The sequence below is a fragment of the Corvus moneduloides genome, chromosome 8 (assembly GCF_009650955.1).
Source record: "Corvus moneduloides isolate bCorMon1 chromosome 8, bCorMon1.pri, whole genome shotgun sequence".
In the NCBI taxonomy this organism is placed as follows: domain Eukaryota; kingdom Metazoa; phylum Chordata; class Aves; order Passeriformes; family Corvidae; genus Corvus; species Corvus moneduloides.
Window position 1 is genome coordinate 6616674 of NC_045483.1, and position 19424 is coordinate 6636097.

At 36.3% G+C, this 19424-nt stretch overlaps 1 protein-coding gene across 2 annotated transcripts in view; it reads left to right on the forward strand.

The window, feature by feature from the left end:
* PDZD8 (PDZ domain containing 8) overlaps positions 1 to 19424 on the forward strand; it is a 53499-nt gene that overhangs the window by 21433 nt on the left and 12642 nt on the right. Inside the window, exons 3-4 of one of the 2 annotated variants that reach the window (XM_032116053.1) lie at positions 454 to 556; positions 2183 to 2239. In XM_032116053.1, coding sequence (XP_031971944.1) covers positions 454 to 556; positions 2183 to 2239 — 160 coding nt within the window. The remainder of the gene's footprint in view (positions 1 to 453; positions 557 to 2182; positions 2240 to 19424) is intronic. The other variant, XM_032116054.1, reaches the window with a different exon arrangement.

Below are 19424 nucleotides of genomic sequence, written 5' to 3' on the forward strand. Positions count from 1 at the left end.
CAAAGAGAGCTTTGCATTGTGATGTTTAGGACTAAAGTGGACGACTCTGGTGGCTGTTGTTGGTCTTCTTAAAATAAAACACAAGTCCTTTATGGAAAAAAATGCCAATTGAACACTTTGTTTAAAAACAGAAAACCCAAACAAACAGACCCAAAACCAAACCAAAACAACAACAACAACAAAAAAAGGAAAACAAAGTAGGAAAAAAGTCAACTCAAAAAAACCCCTTAGCTAAAAATTCTGTTGTATTTTACATTTTTGGAGTTCTTCCACTAGAGGGTGGCAGTGGCTTTCCTTTGCTGTAGGGCTGTGCCTGTGCAATCTGTTGCATCTGGACTTCTATGTGTACACATTGGTACTAATAGTGTATAAATGAAGGATGGGGAGTTTAATGTGGTATCTGGGGTATACGTAATGGTATTACAGTTCTTACTATTGGCTTTTCTCTTTCAGGTTACTGATCTTTGGATCCTATGAAAGAGAAACAAATGTTCATTGCACAATGGAGCTGAGCAGTAATGTTTGGGAAGAGAAATCAAGAAGTTCTATTAAAACGGTAAAAAAAAAAAAGGGTGTCATCATTGCATATTGCAGTTTGTCTTGTGCTCCTGGTACATCATCTAGAAAGTGTGTCTTTAGGTAATCAAATGGGTGATATAACAGGAAAAAAAACAAACCCTAAACATAGCAGACCAGTTACTTTTTAATCCACTGTCAAATTACCATGTATGGACAACATCACATTCAGTTATCACAACTGTGCTTGAAACTGTACCTGGTTTGAATATACTGTCAGCTGTCTAGCTGCATTAAAACAAATAGTGGAAAATAGGCATTTTATAATCCTGTTACATTTGGGTGGGGCAGTGTTTAGAAAGCAGTGAGTAAGATTCACCTGTCTTTGCCTGGCCAGTATTGTAAGGTAGTGTTTTACTAATTATTACACTTGATAACATGAGTTTAGCAGCATACAGCCTATAGACTGCCTGCCTTTTTGTGTGTGTGAGGGTGAGAATGACCTTCTTTTTATATCTTCAGAGAAGAGGTGTGATGTATGAAAGAGCCTTTCAGTTTTACATTAGAGGGATATTGTGTTAGTAATCAAATTGAATTGGGCTTGTGCTGAGCAGTAAGTAGCATGCTTGTTGAAGAAAAACCCCTGAAGCTTTAAAAAGACTTCAGGTTAACAGTTGGTTTCATGTAAAGAAATCACTGGAACAGAAATCCTTGTCCTGCATTTTACCCTCTGCTGAGTGCAACTAGCTTAAGCATGTGCCTTTGTTATATCTGACTGGAGTTGTGTTTGGAGACCAGCATCATTTTCCACTGGAGTAGCAAGAATCCAGAATTTCAACGTCTCATTCAGTTTTCCACCATTAAATTCCACTTTGCATTGGTTCTAAAATCCTTCTAACAAATGCTGTGATACTTGTTTCCAGCTTACTGTATATTATGTTTTGCCAAAAAGGGTATATGGCTGAGTAACATCTGTGTATGAAAACATGCATGGATCTGCAGGGTTGATGCTCTGGCAATGAAGGTGGCAGTGCATTGATTTACCAGTACACTCCTCTGCACGGATAAGGCTGTGATTATTTTTAGGTGTTGAGTAGCACACATTCTTTTACACTCTAACAACACAAGAGGAAAGGAAAAACACTCTGTAGACACTGTGGCACCAATGTGTTTGTGACAGCAGATGGCAGTAAGAGTAAATGAGTGAGGGTGGAATGGCTGCTTTTTAAAACTATGGAAAAGTACTCAGGGAGAGACTCTCAAAAACTCATCTTCTGTGTCAGCATCTAAAATGAAATGGCAGGTTTTTAAATGAAATGGCAGTTTTTAAAAAAATGTCTTCAAGTATTTGGAAATCTGGCCTGCAGTGTACGGGAGGGTTTTCTGTGCAGTCCTTCATTAAGCGTGTTCAAACACTGCTAGAGAGCAGAGACTCCTTGGTTTGAGTTGCTGCATCTCGAGCTCAGCTGGCACTGGAGAATTCACTGTGCTCAACCACCATGAACTTGAGCCACTGGAATGGTGGCCTGGTTTAAAGATCGTGCTTTTGAAGGTCTTGATATGGTACAATACAGAAAATTAAAATTAGCAGTTTGCAGAACTACTTGTTGCTTCTTGATTTATATTCAACAGCTGTAGTGTAATCATGGAAATCTGTTTTCCTTAGGAAATCAGGTTACCTTTTCAAGCTAAGTTACGAAGTGTTAGGACATCTCACCGAGTGGTAAGAGTATTGCCAAAGATCCTCAACAAAGTAGGAAGTGTTGCTGACATATTTAGCACTGGAACTTTGTTTTTTTAAGAAATATTAACTGTGTGAGTAGTTAAATAGCAAGTTATAATGAAAAAAATGTGATATTTGTCCAAACAAAAAGTTTACTTCTATCCTTCTGATTATTAGTCCTAATGCAATATTAACCATGAGGCAGCAAATACTTTATCTTTCTAATATTAAATCCTTATTTTAATGCTCACATGTGCAATATTTACTTGAGATGAAGTTAGAATGAGTAACAACTTCAGAAACTGTGAAGAAGAAATGGCAGACAAACTTGAAGTGAAAAGTTAAAAGATATATTCTGGTTTAAAAGGATCTAATTTATATAAGCTTCACAAAGGCATGACAATACATCCTCTGATTCAGACTATGTTCTACAATGTTCCTGAGGAAAATTCTCATAACTTTCTATACTTCCTGACATTTTCATTCTTTTTATTGTGCTGGTAGTAGTGATAAAAGATTAGACAGATTTAATACTTTGTAATGAATTTTGGCAAGACTTTAATCTGATCCCAGAATTTATGGAACATTAGTAGATGTCACAATTGATTTTGAAAAAAGCTGCTGTGTTACTGAATATTTCTGGAGCATTATTGAAGTGTCTATTACAATACAAAGGTGTCTCAGGCTTATGTTTCTCAGGTCTGAAACACCAATAAGACTTCAGAGAGTGATTTGGCACATTCCCGTGTGAAACATTCTTAAATATCTTAATTAGTAGTACATGCTGGTGGAATTAACGTTAATCAGTGCATTGCTATGTAAAAATTATGTATGGCTAGGATGCAGTAATTAGCATTAGCAGCACTGGATTACTACGCAGGTGTTCCATGCTTAAATAATTAGATATGTCTCAATAGTGAGATACATGCTTGTAGATATGAAGTGGAGGCTGTATCATAAATGTGGATGGTTATGTCCATTGAGCTGCCAGTCAGCAATACCAGATTTATTTCTACAAACAAAAAGAATTGTTCTATTTTCCCTTGGAACACATCTGTTCAGAGTGACCCCTGGGCCCCCTTACCCTTGATGAGACTCTTGCTGGGACTTTACCTGTGCCAGCACTTCCTGTATAGTGTTGTGAAAGAACAGCATGATTTTTCAGCAGAAATCAAAATTTCTCTGTGCATAAGAGGGGAGAATATAGTCTGCCTTCTTTAGAACTGGCAGAAGAATGGACATAGAGATGAACTCGAGGTATGAGTAGTAGAGACCTGAGGTACCTGTGTAAGCACCCTGTGCATTGACTGCTGTGTCTTGACTGCTCTGTGGATGCTAGTGCTTTTCTCTGGATCCACCTCTGTAGAGAAGAGTGGCTCAAAAGTATTGTTGTACTGAAGTGAGAATCTTGTTTCTTACGAACTGCTCTGCTCATCTTTGTAGTCATGGTTTTTATCTACATCCTGATTTTTATGATAAAGATTAAGTAGTTTTCTAGAAATTGCAGAAACTATTGCAAAGAGATTGGTATCGTCTGATACTCTTATACCCAGAAAACATATGTAAACTGTAATTGGTTTGTACTTTTTATTGGTTGTAAGAATCTAAAGTAGTGAGAAGAGGTTCTCAACTGCACACCAAAAATGTATCTGTTCCAAGTTTTCTCTTAGTATTTTTTATAGAAATTCAGGAGCACAAGAGAACCATTATTGATCATGAAATAATCAAGTTAGATAACCCAGAAAAAAGAAGGAACACTTTTAAACTCTGGTGTCAACTCGTTGTCTGAGGTGGTACTGTAAGAATAGCCATGGGTTTGTATTTCTCCACAGTTTCCTATTTCTACAGGCTTTTTTGTTGTTGGTTGGGTTTTTCATTACAATTTTTGTGGAAATCCCTTCTGTAAATATTAACTTTAGCGATGCTGAAACTGCATTTCATATTCTGCAAAGTAAAAATTTCCATCTAAAATGCCACATCTGGTAGCCCATAGGATTCACTCTTGCAGCAGTTGTCTCAGGAGCACACAGATATCTTCTGAAGTAAACTAATAATAGAAAGAATTAAAGAATTAAAATAAACATCCCAGTGCTTTTTTATGAATACTGCTTGATGTTTTCTCCAGTTCATTCTGAACATTGTGGTTGGCACTGGAGTAACTCAAGGAGATGACCTTTAACACCATCTTTCGATCTTGCACTTTGAATTTGTTCATATGTATACCTAGAGATATATAGGCTATGATCTCCAGGCTGGTTGGTACCTGTTTATCAAAAAGAAGAGCGATATTTCTCAGCTTTTCATAAAACTAAATTTCCTTTATCAGGGATTAAGGGAAACTTAATGGTATTCCAGTACCATAACATATGAATCTAAAATGAAAAATAATGTAAATCAAATCCAGCCCTTCTGAAATGAGTTGCCTGAAGTTACTAAACTATAATGTCAAAATTTAAAGCAACTGTGAAATGTTAATTTGTAAATACATGGAGTTAAATGCCTCACAGTTGGCATTTCAGTGTGCTTATTTTACAGCCTGCCATTTCAGCATTTAATCCTATCAAAAGAAAGGAGGAGGATTAAAGCAAGAAAGGCTTTTTGAAAATGTCACTTTTTATGAAAATTCATGATCTTGTAAAACTTGGTAATATTTGTAAATACAATGGGGAATAGTTCTGAGATTTGTGCCTTACATAATATTCTGTAATCTGTCTTTCAAATAAACTTGAAGGCCATCAGGATTTTTTCAGTCTCATCCTAAACATTTAAGCCTTTTGACTTGGGGCTTCAAAAAGCTTTACTGTGATTTAATGAACAACCTCCTGTGAAAATGCACTGTAGTTCTTTATTGCTTAGGGATTGTAGAATATGAACATTAAAAACCCACACCAAAACCCCACTGACAGAGGGGTTTATTTCAGTGTATATTGAGATAGTTCTTTAGAACTCAATGTCATCATTCTAGTCACGGTCTGACCTGGTACTTCTTACCTGCTCATCAGAAGCTGTTCTGTGCTGCACCCCTGGGCATGAAGACCCTCGCTGGGCAGGCAGAAAGTGGAACTTGCCACACTGCAGCATTTGGCAGCAGGCAGTACTAGATATATCTATCATGTGCATCCAAATCTGGAGCTTCCCTTCCCTGCACCTTTTTCTCCCTATGTCCAAATTTGACATTGTGATCTTTCCCTGGAGTACTGCAGAAACTGACTGCTTGCAACCAATCTGACTTGCTGAGTCTCAAATTTAAAATAGTAGATGAAAAGATTCATGGATGAAATCCATTAATTGAGTGAGAAGAAGCTGTGCTGAATAGTGCTTAGTGCTCTCTGTGTTCTTGAACTTCCAGACCCCCAACTTTGAGAGCTGCCAACAAGGCTAATTCATGGTACTTGGGTTTAGGAAGAGTTCTGCAACCAGATACTTGTCTTGTATAGTGAAATAAGTTTGATTTGAAGCCACTTAATTCCAGTTGAAATCTCCGTTAGATTTTGTAGCCAAGTGGTTTTGCAGATGCCATTGGTGATACTGTCTATCCAGCTGGGGTCTTCCAAGCTGATATTTTGCAGGGTGTTGAACTCCCTGAAAACATGGCAGTGACCTCCTGACTCTTCACAAAGTTGTGAAAGAGGCTCCAGCCTTTTAATTGGTTGTGTTGGGTGAATACCCCATAGTAAGACTTCCCTGTATGACTGTTCCAGGACAAAAGTTACATGAAACTTCAGGCTTGCTCAGGATTAGTTTTGTTTCTTTAGTACTTTTTACAGAGCTGATATGAAAAGAATACTCATTTCTGCTGTGGTTTTATGCATGTAATAGCCAACCTGTAGTACAGGCTCTATGAGTTACCTTTCAGGTGACTATTTTATGTATCATCCTGGTAGTACCCAGTTCAAGTGGCAGTTGTAAGCTTTTCTTGTCATACTTTTTAATATACAGTTTCATGTTTAAATATATATAACTAATAAGAAAACAGTAAATTATACCTTTTCCTTAGAAATGCTTGTAAAAGTAAACACTGTCACTAGATGTGGTACTGGTGACTCTTTTTTTCCTAGTCTTGTCACCTGTTCTGCAACCTGTCCAAATACTGAATGCAGTAAAGAGTTTTAAGTAGGTTTTACAGCAGCTGTCTTTCTCATTTGCAGAGAAATTGATTTACAGTGATAGCTGATCTTGCTAAATAAATAGATGGCTGATGCCCGAAAGCTAACTTAGTTTGTATAAACAGTATGGCTTATTGTAAGAGAGATAACAGTGTTTTATTGACCAGGGCACACAGAGTGGTTTCTGGGTAATTCAGTATTTCTGGAATGACTTTTAAATTATTTCTGGAATGACTTTTTAAATTATTTTGTTACATCCTATTGCAAAGTTGCATGGCCAGATAAGCTGGCAGCTTCATTTGGAGGCTGCCTCACATGGCTGGAGTGGAAGGGGAGGGACTAACTTAAACACAGATATCTACAGCCACCTTTGGAGAAATAAGCTGGTTCTATTCTTATTGGTTTGTAGTTTGTTTTCTTCTTCAGCCATCCAGTTTACTTTTAAAATACATTTTCTCTGATAACCTTGTAATAGCTAACCTCTGCCTAACACAGGCTTTTTCTTTTCAGATTGAGAGACTGGGATCTGCTCTTACTAAGGAGGTAGTAACTGGATTGAAGCTAATTTACTCATCTGTATGGATGTTGTAATGATGTTGCAATGTTTCCCTACCAAATCAGGACCTCATCAAGTTGGGCATGCTTTCCTTCTGTTGGTGAACAGTTATGTCTCCCAAAATAATGAAGAAAGGGAGTCTGTGCTTGAATGTGTAATTACTGACCAGAAACGCTTTCCAGAGAGAGCCTGGGAGTGGGTAAAAAATTGTGGAAAAGAGGCCTGTGGCTGTGAGTAAAAATACTTGTTAAGAAATAGCAAGGTACTGGCACTTGGTGCTCATAGGCTGTCCTAAAACCAGTCATCTTCCAAAATCTGTGTGAGATGTGTGCAGGTTTGACACATGACAGAGTTGCAGAGTTGTTCTTTTCTGACTGCGAGTTGCTCAGTGGGAACTTGTCTGAGTGTTTCTGCCACAAGCAGTTCATCATCTGGAAGTTCATCTTGCAGCTAAGGAGGAGAAAATTACACTGGAGTTTCTGCAGATTGTCAAAGGATAGGCAAGTGCTTGTAGTTGTCACAGAACAGCTGATGTTTAACTTCTGCCCTTCAGGAATCTGATACTGTCCTTGCTTCCAAGCATAAACATCTCACCTGTTTAGAGACTTTGGAGGGCATTAGTAACTACTGAGATGACTGTACAAGAAATCTCAGCTGCTTGGTTCTGATTCCTATTTTTATGTTTACACTGGCTAAGTTAACAATTACATTAGCTTAAACAAGAGCATCATCAGGTTTGATACCAGGAAGAAATTTGGAATGGCGATTTTAAAAAATATGCTTAATTAATAACTATAAAATAATTATTAATATGAATTATTTAACTAATAAACTTACCAGTCTTTAACGTAGGTATCTGATGCCCTTCAATGGGATAGAAATGAATTTTCTTACACCACAAATAGTTGATGTCTAGTCATTTTAAGTTTTGTGGTTGAAGTGTCAAAGTACAAGCATAAAATGTACTGAGTGACAGCAAAGCCTTTAATTTTGTGGGAGGAATTCCTTATTCTGAGTACACTCTAATGTATTGTAACTATTTTTATGAAGTCAAATGATTTAAGCAGTTCAGATTCTTGGACTCAAGGTAATGCAGTGTTGTTACATGTCACATCTTGCCTTCCTAGAATGTAATTATTTAACTGAACATTATCTTAAATCAACTATTTATCTTTTCTTTCTTTCTCCCTCTTCAATCACAAGCTAAACCAGAAATTAGGTGCTTGTCTCAGTGTTACAAGTCTTTTCTAGTTCTGGTGGAGCTCAACACGTGGAGGCCGCACAGAGTGATTGAGAACAATGCTTGGTGTATTTACGTTGTTACAATTTCCGCTGGTTACTGCATACCAGTTACTGTGGCTGTTCTGTGTCTGTAGAGTAGCAGGAGTGAAATCTCACTTCGTAGGCAAAAGTGAATATTAAGATAATTATCAGTGCGAGATAAGTGATTCTTAATGATGACCAAGTATCTTAAAAATAGTTTCCATAATTTAAAAAAAATGTATAAGCAGAAATGTTATGAGGCAAGTGCAGTGCATGTTCTCCCAGAGCTCTGTGACGATGGCAGAGAGCACTAAGAGAATAATGTGAGTGGGCAGCGCAGCAATTGCCCTGGAAAAGCCTTGGGGATCAAACCTGGAACTGCCGATTCCCGTCACACAAATGAAATGACTAAAAGGTCACCTGGTATATAAAGGTTAGAGGGAGCAGAGTGATGCTCTGCAAAGGGCACCTGCAGATCAGAAGTGATCAGGAGTAAATCATCATCAGAAAATGGAGCATTTCCCTTAATGCAATCTGGTAACAGGCTGCCTCTGTCAGAGTTTGGGTGAGATAAATAGAATTTATGAACTATGAATGTCTTCACAGATACTTTAACCAAAAGTCAGTATATTCAGATCTATACTTAGGTCATCCCTTTCCATTTTTAGATGGAACAAATATCATGTCTGTGCACCCTCAGATCCATTTGATGTTAATCGAAGCTATAGATTTTCCCAGGCTGAAGGAAAGAAAAAAACCTAAGTCCTTAGAAACCTGAGGCAGATATGCAGAAGTATTTTTGTGTGTTTTGTTTGTTGGAGTTCTTTTAATTATAGAAGCCATCTAGAAGCATATATATTATAAATATGCATATGCACTTCTTGTGTAAAAGTAACTGCATGCACTTAGTAAATATATATATAGATAAAATGAAAAACATCAGTTTTTCTACTTCAGTTAAATATAGATGGAAGTCTGATGCATAACAAGTTGAGCATATGTTAAAAAATGTAGGTACTTGCAAATACAATAAATGATCCTTGAGAAATTGGAATTGACTTACCTGAAGTTCATCAGCACTTATAGCTCCAGTGATCTATAACAGAGTCAAGAAATAACAAAGTTGATATTTAGAGAGCAATTGCAGAAATCTGTTTCTAGGTTCCACAGCAGTTAAATCACACATCTGTGGGAATATATCAGGAATAGTCTGCACAGCAGCTTGTAAACTAAAAACAATCACTTTATATAACTATGTGAGCTACATGTGAAGGGAGCATAGGATAGTATGGAATCTTTAAAGTGCCTGATTAATGTATGTTATCTACAGGTTTGAGAAACTCCCAGGAAATATGTGGTTGTACTATCACAAACATTGAGCAGCTGGCTTCAGCAGAAAAATTGGCTTGATTTCAAGCATTTCTTTATAAATATAGATATATAATCCAAGCATTTCTTTATAAATATATATATATATAATCCAAAACAAGATTAAAGTGGTATCTGGACAAGGTATCTGTTTGGTTACTAGACTAGAGTCAGTAATTTAGAATAGAAGAGAAGTAATCTGGTCCCAGCTCCAGCAAGGTCAGGGCTAAGCTGGCTCAGACCTTCTTCCTGAGCACAGTCAGGCAGTGCTTGTTGATAAAAAAGTCTTTTTTCTTCTAATTGTATTTCCACTTTTGCTAAATAGTCCATGACAGACTATACTGTTACACAGGGACGGGAGGGCAGCAGAGCTATCTGAACTGATTGTGACTAGTTAAAGAAAAATAATTCACAAAAAGACTAATTTAGTCTTCAGACTAGCCTAAGAATGTATCTGTAGGCTTGGCTTCAGATGGAATAAACTTTCTTTGTGTAGCAGGCAGTCCAGCCTAGAGGCAATTTTAGCCTAAAAACAATTAAATTGCATCAAGATGACACCTGAGGTACAGACCTGCTGGAGAGAGAAAGTAATATTAAACTTCTTCACTTTGGCTACAATGGGTGTATAGCCAAGACACGAAAACATCTATGATGGATTTTTATTCCTTGTAAAACAATATTTGAGAAAAGAACTCATTTTTAAAACAAGTTTTTTGCCTAGCTTGATAAATGTTTGTATTTCCACTAGAGTTCATAAAGCTTTAGCTTTGGAAGAGAATCTGAAATAGCAAATATTCTGAAAATGTTTGTAATAACTAGGAGCAAACTTTTGGCTGCAGTTGGGAGCAGAGGCATTCAGATTCTTGCCAACTGCTGTGTAGAAGTATATGAGGAACCAAAAGTCTTGGTTGCATATGACTGAGGTAACCAAGAGTTGTAATTAATTGCCGAGCTTTAAAAATAGCTGCTAGGAGGAACAGATTTTATGACAGGTCATTAAAGCAACATTCCCTCATATCTAATAATTGTAATGAAAATAAATGAGATTTATCAGAAAATTAAGAACCTGATTCTTGCTAGGAAGAAAAAATTTACTTCCACAGAGATTTGTTATATTTCTTTTAACAGATGGGAGTAATAACCCATAAAGGCACTGGAAATGTGTCCTGGACACAATACACACTTTTCTGCATGTTCAGGAATAATTTAGCGGAGCAAAAGGCTCTTTTTTGATTTTGCCAAATCCTCAACCTGGTATATAACTCCTCAAATGCTGAGGTATGTATTTTAAATCTATGACAGAAGAGACTCAAAGAATGCTGCTGTGGCAGCAGGAAGAACAGTGTAGGGAAGGATGCTGTTTGGGTCTTAAGAGATTTTATCCTGGCCCTCTTTTTCAGCAAGGCAGTGGTAGAACAGGAGAGGTGCAAGCAAGTTCCTTTCTCTTTCTTCTCTTCTGTCTATATCAGAAATAACTCTTTGACATCGCAACTTGGCACTCTTATTTTTTATTTTTTCATTTTATTGGGGAGTAACTTTACCAACCAGCTTCTGAAAGAAATTCTTCTTCCTTTGGAAAGCTAGATTCTTTTTTTCTTGCTATGTGCTTTCCTGATGACTGGTGTCTAGCAGTTCTACAGATTACTAGGTAAGATTCAGGTGTTATGTATTGACAAATGCAAAGTTCAGGAGTATAAATTTCTGCTGTCAATAGAATGGATTGAATTTTTTTGTAGGTGGAATTTCTCTTGAGGCATCAGCATAAACCCAGAATAGGAGAGCAGTGGTTAATTTGTCATTACAGAAAAGCCAAAACTTCGCAAGTAGATCATGAACTTGAAGTGTCCAGACATCTTTTTATGTATCTATAGGTATCATGCATTTCTGCATAGCATTTATTAAGGAAAGAATAGCAGTTGAGAATGCTGAATGAGCAGGCAGCCAGTAACTATCAGTTGGTCAGAAATACTTCAAAGCAATGCCTTCTGTAAGAGAGAGAGTGGCTGATATGCAAAATGTGCGTGGGTGGTGCACTATAGATGCAGACAAGCTTTTTTTGAGTTTCTATCACTTCACCTCTACCCCAACATCTCTTGAGTTCCATTTTTCAAGTATTGCTGCCATTTATCTTGAATATTGTGTAATGTGACTGTTGGCTAGGGGTCTTATCTAGTGTAAAGATTTATTTTTAATTGGTTATTGTCAGGAGTGCAATTTTTTATTTAAAAATTTCAGAAAATCATATTTAGCCACACTACATTGAGGTAGTTGTGTCAACTGAGTGAGTGTCACTGAAATCTGGAGGCATAATTTTGATATCCATTTCGAAGTGTCTCATTGCTCAGTGGAAGAGTCTCGTCTGTGTATTAATTTAGCTATGTCTCCTTTTTTTATTCCTCTGAGTGTCTGTATACCTGTATAATGCCTTTTATTTTTTTTAATGAAAACACAGTTATTTGTAAAATAGACTTTCAACTTCTGTTGGGAAAGATGTGTTTACCCAGGCAGAGACTTTAGCCAAGAAGGTGGCCTAGCTTGGCTCTAGTCCTTGTTACTCTCCTTGGCCCTGTGTCCTCAGAGCTTTGCTATTTGTATGGGGTTTTTTAAGTTGTATTTATTTCACAGGCATTGTATAGTGTTGACTGATTCTTTGTTCAATTTTCAATTAAATGAGTGAGTTGTGAAATCTTTGGAGAAGGTAATTGGCCACAGTCCCAAGCAAGCTGGATTTCTGCTGAAGGAGGAGAGAAGGGGGAAGTGGAAATAGAAGGATGTTGGGTTATGAAATCTGGTGGGAGAAGGGCCTGTAAAGGGCGTGGTACTTTACTCTCTGTGTAATAAAACCATAGCTCTCTCAATAATTATTAGCAACTTACTAATTGATGTTAGCATTATATTCAGATCATGATCCTTGCATGCCATTTTTAACCTGGGACTGCTTTCTACGCAAAATACTGTTTCGACTCAGAAACGTGTCCTTGTATGAAAATGGCAAAAAATAATGATGCTTCTGCTGAAAGTATCTAGATTACAGTTAATTTTGATGTTTGTCTGCCTTAATAGTGTAGACTTACCTGAGGTTTAATTACTTTGTAATGCTCTTGATCAAATGGTATGAAAGTATGTAAGTCATTGTCTGGTTTTGTGGACTTCAGGAGTTCATGAAGAAGGGCAAGCTGTGCATGGTGAACACACATGTTTATTCATTATGATTTTCTTTGAGCATTGCAGACTAGCAGACTCCTAAAGTAAGCATTGATAGTTTTGGTTTTTTAGCTCCAAAATTGTCTTTCTTTTTTTCTTTTTCATGCAAAAAAGGCAATTATTTTCTTAATATAGTGTAATGTATGCATGGAGGTCTCTACCAAATGTAACATTGCAAACAAATAATTGAAAAGCTGAGTTTAATCCATTGGTTTCTTGGTAGTTGATGTAAATTAATTACATTTTATTAATCAGAGGTCATGGGAATGGGAAAATTATAAGTCTTTTGCCATCGTAGTGCAGCCATGGGTTTACAAACTGCAGTTTTCCAGTCCAGGTCTGATTTTTTTTTTTTTTTTTTTTTTTTTAGTTCCATCTCCAGTCTCCTTTCTCTTCCCATCTCTATATATACAGTCGTTTTACCCCTTTATTTTTTTTCCTCTAAACTCTGACTGAATGTAATTTTTCTGGTAGGTTTTTTTAGTGTGTTGCAGAGGTTATAAAAAATATTGAACTCTAGTGGGAGGAAAGTGGCTGTATAACATTGGGAGCAAGCTGATGATTAAATTTGTAATTTTGTATCCTGAAGCTTTGCTATTAAAAATTTTGTTGGGTTTGCTCTCTTTTTTACTGTGAGATATTTTATCATTCATCACACTGCACATTTGTGTTTTCTATAGAGTCCTAATGTCTTAAGCTTGTAGGTTTTCAAATGAAGTATTTTTAAGAGCATCACTCTAAAAGAAAAACCTCAGACTTTTGAATACTTAGTACTGAATGTGCCATTTATGAACGATGCCTTTTTTGGCCTGTTTCACCAATGCCTTTACGGTGATGATCAAAAAAGTATAATAGCATGGTCTGAACCAAGTATTCAAATTATTTTACAAGTTTTCATCAGCTTCTTAGATGCAATTTTCTTTTTTTTTTTTTAATAAAGGTCATTGAAATTAAGTAAGCTGAATTATTCATACCTTCTTCAGTATGATTTTTTTTTTAAGTTAGATTTGTTTCTCAAACACTGTACAGTATTGACTAATCCTTTGTTTGATTTTTCTATTAAATGAGTGAGTTCTGAATTCTTTGGGAGAGGTAATTGGTCACAGTCCCAAGCAAGCTGGGTTTCTGGTGACAGAGGAAAGAAGGGGAAAAGGGAAGTAGAAAGATGTTGCTTTACGAAATCTCATGGGTATTTTTCATATATATTTCACCAGCTATCAATAAAATCTGTTGCTAATTTAAAACTAATAGAGCATAAAACCAGAGTGTATGAAGTTATAGCGAGTGCTGAAGTAAAAGAAGTTTTTAAGCTTGACATAATTTCCTATTCATTCTTTCACTTACCTTACCAAAGGGAGATGAGGAAATGGTATATATTACTTCCCTGAGCCAGAAGATACAAAAAAAAAAAGGTCAAAAGGAATGAACTTTTACTTCCACTATGGGTAGTGTTCTGTTCCTCTTGTAATTTTTTTTGTTGTACTCCTAATAAGCTGTTTCTGGAAGAATATTTATTTTTAGCCCTTTTACATGCTTTAGTGTTAGTGGTTTGAGATCTAAAATTGCTTTCTGGAGAAGATGTAGTTACAGAAATTGATTTCTTGTCATTCAGATAGCTGACTATAGGGAAAGGAAATCCTACTTTTTATTAGGAAGTTATGGTCACTTTGATTGCGTGGAGAGAAAACTGCACACAAAGATCCCTTCTGTGAAAAGTTCAGATGTTTGGATTTTCATGAAGCGTTTTTAGAAGCTCAGTTGCAAAGCTGGCTGGTATGTGATTCCAATTTATAGCTAATGTTCTGTTTCTAAATCATTCTTTGTAGCTGTTGGGAATTGATCTTTATGTGTTTAAAAAAATAATCTGGATTATTCTTCAAGTGCAGAGGAGATAGAGCTGGGTATTGATTTCTTTTGCAAAGTGAATTGTCAGTATGTTGATGTAAAGATATTTTCAGTTTAATAGTTGTGGCAATTTTTATAAGTGATGGTCAGTAACAGAATGAAAGTCTGGTTTCTAGGTGTGCTGTTGTCTTGGTGCTGCTAATTAGATGTGACATTGAGCTGCTGTTTCACTGCCTGCCAGCGACTTGTGCCCTATAACCGTAAATAAATTGATTTCATGTGATGTGTTCAACAAAATAACCAGAAATAGATGTATGGCTGTGGAAATCTTTACTGGTTATATATTTGTGTGTTTATACTGCAGTGTTTTGTCCAGAATTTAATTGAAAACAACTCAGTGTAGTTTGGCTGCCTTTCTAGGTACAGAAAGATTATTATATACAAAACCTTGGCCTTCGTGTAGGAATTATTTGGAATACATTAAATACAAATCCTCATTTTTTCTGGCCATGGTAACGCAGAATTTCAGAAGAAAAGTGTGGATCTGGTTTTACCGGGCAAAGGGTGGGGCTGGGGCTGTATGCAACAGAAACTTCATTTTGATACAGATGGGTCTTCTATTTAATCTCTGAAGAGCTGTTAAGATCACGAATCATTTTACTACATCTGCTTTAGTTCCTTTGGGTTTAGCTAGTTCGGTGGGAATGTGGGAGTCTGAACACTCACTGGGTCACGCAGGATATTGTTCAGGCTTGTGCTTTGCTTTAATAGCCATCTAGCCATTAATGTTGATGAGACATGTACCAGTTGCCAAGAAAATAGTGTGTTTATGCAGTGCAGAAATAACAAACTGTTCTCTTAACTTCTATGGTATTTCAAATTGTGTGGTTATGTAGGTTCTAGGTGTATGTGAGGTCCCTATTGCTTTGGCCGTGTTATTGATAAGAGTGTAATTTGTATTATCTGCAGTCATAATGGTTTGTTTGTGAGAATGTAGCTTTTCTGTCAGGAAAGTAACTTCTAAGCCCTTTAAAATGTTACTTTTACACCCATTATTGAAATCTAAAAGTGACTACTTTCTAGTGCATATTAATTACATTGTATATCTGATTTCCATGGAGACTAGCATCTGTGATGCACATTATTGTAATTGCAGTGGATAATAACTTTTTGTATTTTTAGTTTTGATGGTAAATATCCATGTCAGTATTCAGATAGCTAATGCTGCTGGTTCTGATAATCGAAATTGCCAAGCGGTTTCTGTGTGTGGAGAAAACTCTTCATTATGTCTCTTATTTCCATTATCAAGAACCTTACCTGATAGTCCAATATGTTGAGCTTATTCCAGGAAGATTAATAGTAGCTGTGTTATCACCGTTGATTAGGTGCTTCCAAGATACATATAAGTAAGTACTGTTTTAGAGGGTTTACTTTTAATGCATACACTTGAATGTTTTCAGGTTTTTTGCTTCCACCTTGGAGATGAACAAAACCCTGGGTTGACCTCTCATGTGCACTTATTCACAGTGCCTAAACTCATAGGTTTTCATTAATCTCCTTTATCTGTGATTTGCAATCCAGTGATTCATAACAAAGTAAAGTTTTTATTGGTTTGATGTCACATATGGTATTATTAATGAACTTAGTAGCCTTATTTCAGTATTTCTTTTTAGACTACCTGAGTTTTGCACTAAATATTTATGTAATGACCAAGTAATGCTTAAGCAATATTGGAGGAAGCCTTTTTCCTATCAAAGACTTATATGGTGATATAACATTAGGAAAAAAAAATCAGTCTTTTCCATTTCTTCAGGGCCAAAGGAAATCATCAGAGTTGGGTTTAATAAAGACTAAAAGGATGTCAGTGAGTAAGAGCACTTAAAGAAGAGCTATGTTGATGTTTGTGCTAAATTGCTCTGCAAAGAAGAGCTCCACCTAAAACTGAAGGCCTGTATTTTACTTGCTTTTGACACTTCAAAGTTAAATGCAGGTTTTCTGCTGCCTTGTTTGTCGTTAACTCCTCCATTCTTGTCCTGTAATTGCTGTAAGAATGCCCCAGCAATTCATGATAATTGCTAAACAGTTTGCTTTTTGCATGTCGTGTAACCTGCTTCACCATGCAATTGGAAGGTGCAATTTTTTAAGCAGTGGCTTAGCTGAAGAGCACCTGCAATGTGTCAGAAGTACTGGGCAAAATAAGATACAGCTCCTCAGTTTGTTCTGTAACAAGCCTGTTCTGGATTTTGCTGATGTCAAATGTTTTCAGTGCTCATCAGGCAGACATGCAGATGTTTAATTTTGCTACGATGAATTGTCACATTTATTTTCAGACAAATAGCTCATGATGGTGAAGTTAGACATGTGCATAACATTTGCAGTATTGTGGCCTTAATGAATTACTATTTTAAATACGATCTTGGTCCAATATGTAACTCATTTCAGAATGAAATTACAAAAATATTTTGTAACTTGTATTTTTTGGGTTTTACAAGCTATCACGTACACCAGAAAATGAGTCCCACTGCCTTGCTATTTAAGATGACTAGTAAGAAAATATCAAGACCTTTATCCATAAATACACTTCTTCCTAAAAATAAAACAAACCAAGCAGGAAAAATGCAACGTTCGTCTGAGATCGTTGTCTCCCCGTGCACAGACCACAGTTCACAAGGCTACAAAGACTAACAGAAAAACTTCCCTTTTTTCACTGTTTTATTGTCATCAAAAGCTGTTGTTCCTAATAATCCACAAAACAGCTGGTGGCTATTCCAGACCTTTGTAGGAAAGCAGAGGTAGAGAGTCCATCAAGCCTGATGTGTCTTTCTGTGTCACATTTGCTGTACAGACTTTTTCATCAATAATGCTGTTTGGGTTTTAAAGAGAAAGTAATTTTGTTAATTAATTTTTAATTAATTTCACCTTCTTTTACATTTTAATTAATTGTGGCGGCCAAAACGTGATGTACTCATTAATGGGAAATTCTGTCTCTTAAAAACTGCTGCCAGTATAGCTTGGAGAAAATCCTATGTTATGCTTAAAGATACTTTAAATGGACAAGATTAAAAATGGTAGAGAGTAGTAAAAATATTAGACACTCTCAAAGCAACTGAAGTACTGCGCTTTAATATTAATATACCTGAAATAACTGAGCAGTGCAAACTTATCTGTACTAAGATTTAGTGCTGTCTCAACATCAAACTCAGAGCGGCCTAATTCATCTTGTGCTGACCAATTTGACATCAGAACACAGACCAACATGCTTAAAGTCAGCATATATGTTTCAATGTTTTGGTCACTGAAGAACATAAATGCCAATCGCCTACCAGCCATTTCCAGATGCCAGTAAATGTAAGAAATCTTTTGAAGGCAAAGGTGTTTCATGTGTGTGTTTGGGGGGTTGTTGGTTGCTTGCTTTTGGGTTTTATAGCTCTTAGTGAAGGGGAGAAGCAATGGGAAAGTGGTGTGGAGGTCATGTGCATCATCTGCTGAGATGATGCACTGGGAGAACAGTAACCACAATTTAAAAAAAAAAAAAAAAAATCTTTTTCTGGAACTGAGGTGTTTTTACAAGTTAAAAATGGTCTTTTAAAGGTCTAGTGCTATTAGGACTCCAGTATTTCTTTCTTAACTTTATTCTGAATGTTTTAATTTCTGAGATTTTAACTTAAACTGTGCCTTTCAAAATGACCATGTCATTCCTCTGCTCTCAGCTCTCAGAACTCCCTTTAAGTCACACAAAGCTTGCAGAGATCCTTGTGATGGTGGATGAACACGAGTCAATCCATTGTATTAGAAGTGGGTCATTTTACAGAATTCCTTTATAAAGGAACTTTAGTATTCATTCAGCGACACTCATAAAAGATACCAAGGTGTAGCCAGTCCTATAAAGCTGCTCCAGCTGATAGGGTATGGAATGCCAATATATGTCAAAAATGCAGAAATTGCAAAATGGGCAGTGTTGAATTAAAGGAAGCAAGCTGAAGAACTTATTTTCTGATATTGCAAACGTTTGTACTTGAAAAATTGTGTGAATAATTAGTCTCAAGATGATTTTGAGTATTGGCTGATTCCTTTGTTTTATTGATGAAAATTGGTTTCAGGACAGAATGTGTTTTTCAGAGTTTTGGGTAGAAAGGTGAGCAGTGTGGAAAGCTGACTTTTTTTAGGGGATTAAGCAAGTGAACATCTGCTCAGGACAGCTGTGAGTACAGAAAAACCCTCCTGACTCTTGGGCTTTCAGCACAGAGTAAGAGCTGCAGTGGAGGAAAGCAGAACACCAGGTTAAGCAAAAAACAATTAATTAAAACTGTCTAAAATTTGAAGGATCAGCCTGGTCCAGAAACCCACTGCAAACACTACATTGAACACTGGGTAAAGGTAAGGAATGGTTTAACTCTCAAATAAGGGGCATAGAACAGAAAGAGAAATTAGGAAAAGGTGGTTGAAATTTTATTTTTATTGGTGATATCTCCTTATGGTGAAAGTCCATTTTACAGTTAGTAGCTTTTCCAAACTTGATTTTGCATGTTAAATTTTTAATAATATCATCAAATTTCTTCTTTCAGGCAAAATGGGTGCAAGAATATGTTTTCGGCAGTTGCTCAGTTATGACTGTAAAAGGAATTGTGCAAAAACAATAATTGGGATTGCGGTTCAACAGGGGTTTTTTTTATATGCAGCAGATAGTTTCCTTTTGATTTCTTATTGAAAGTTCTATTCACACATATATATATTTAAATGTTTAAGTGTATTAATGAATTTAGTTATTTGGGGAAAAAAATTACACACACCCCCTTCGTCCACTGTTCTGTATATCGAGAAAAAATACATATTCATTCAACAT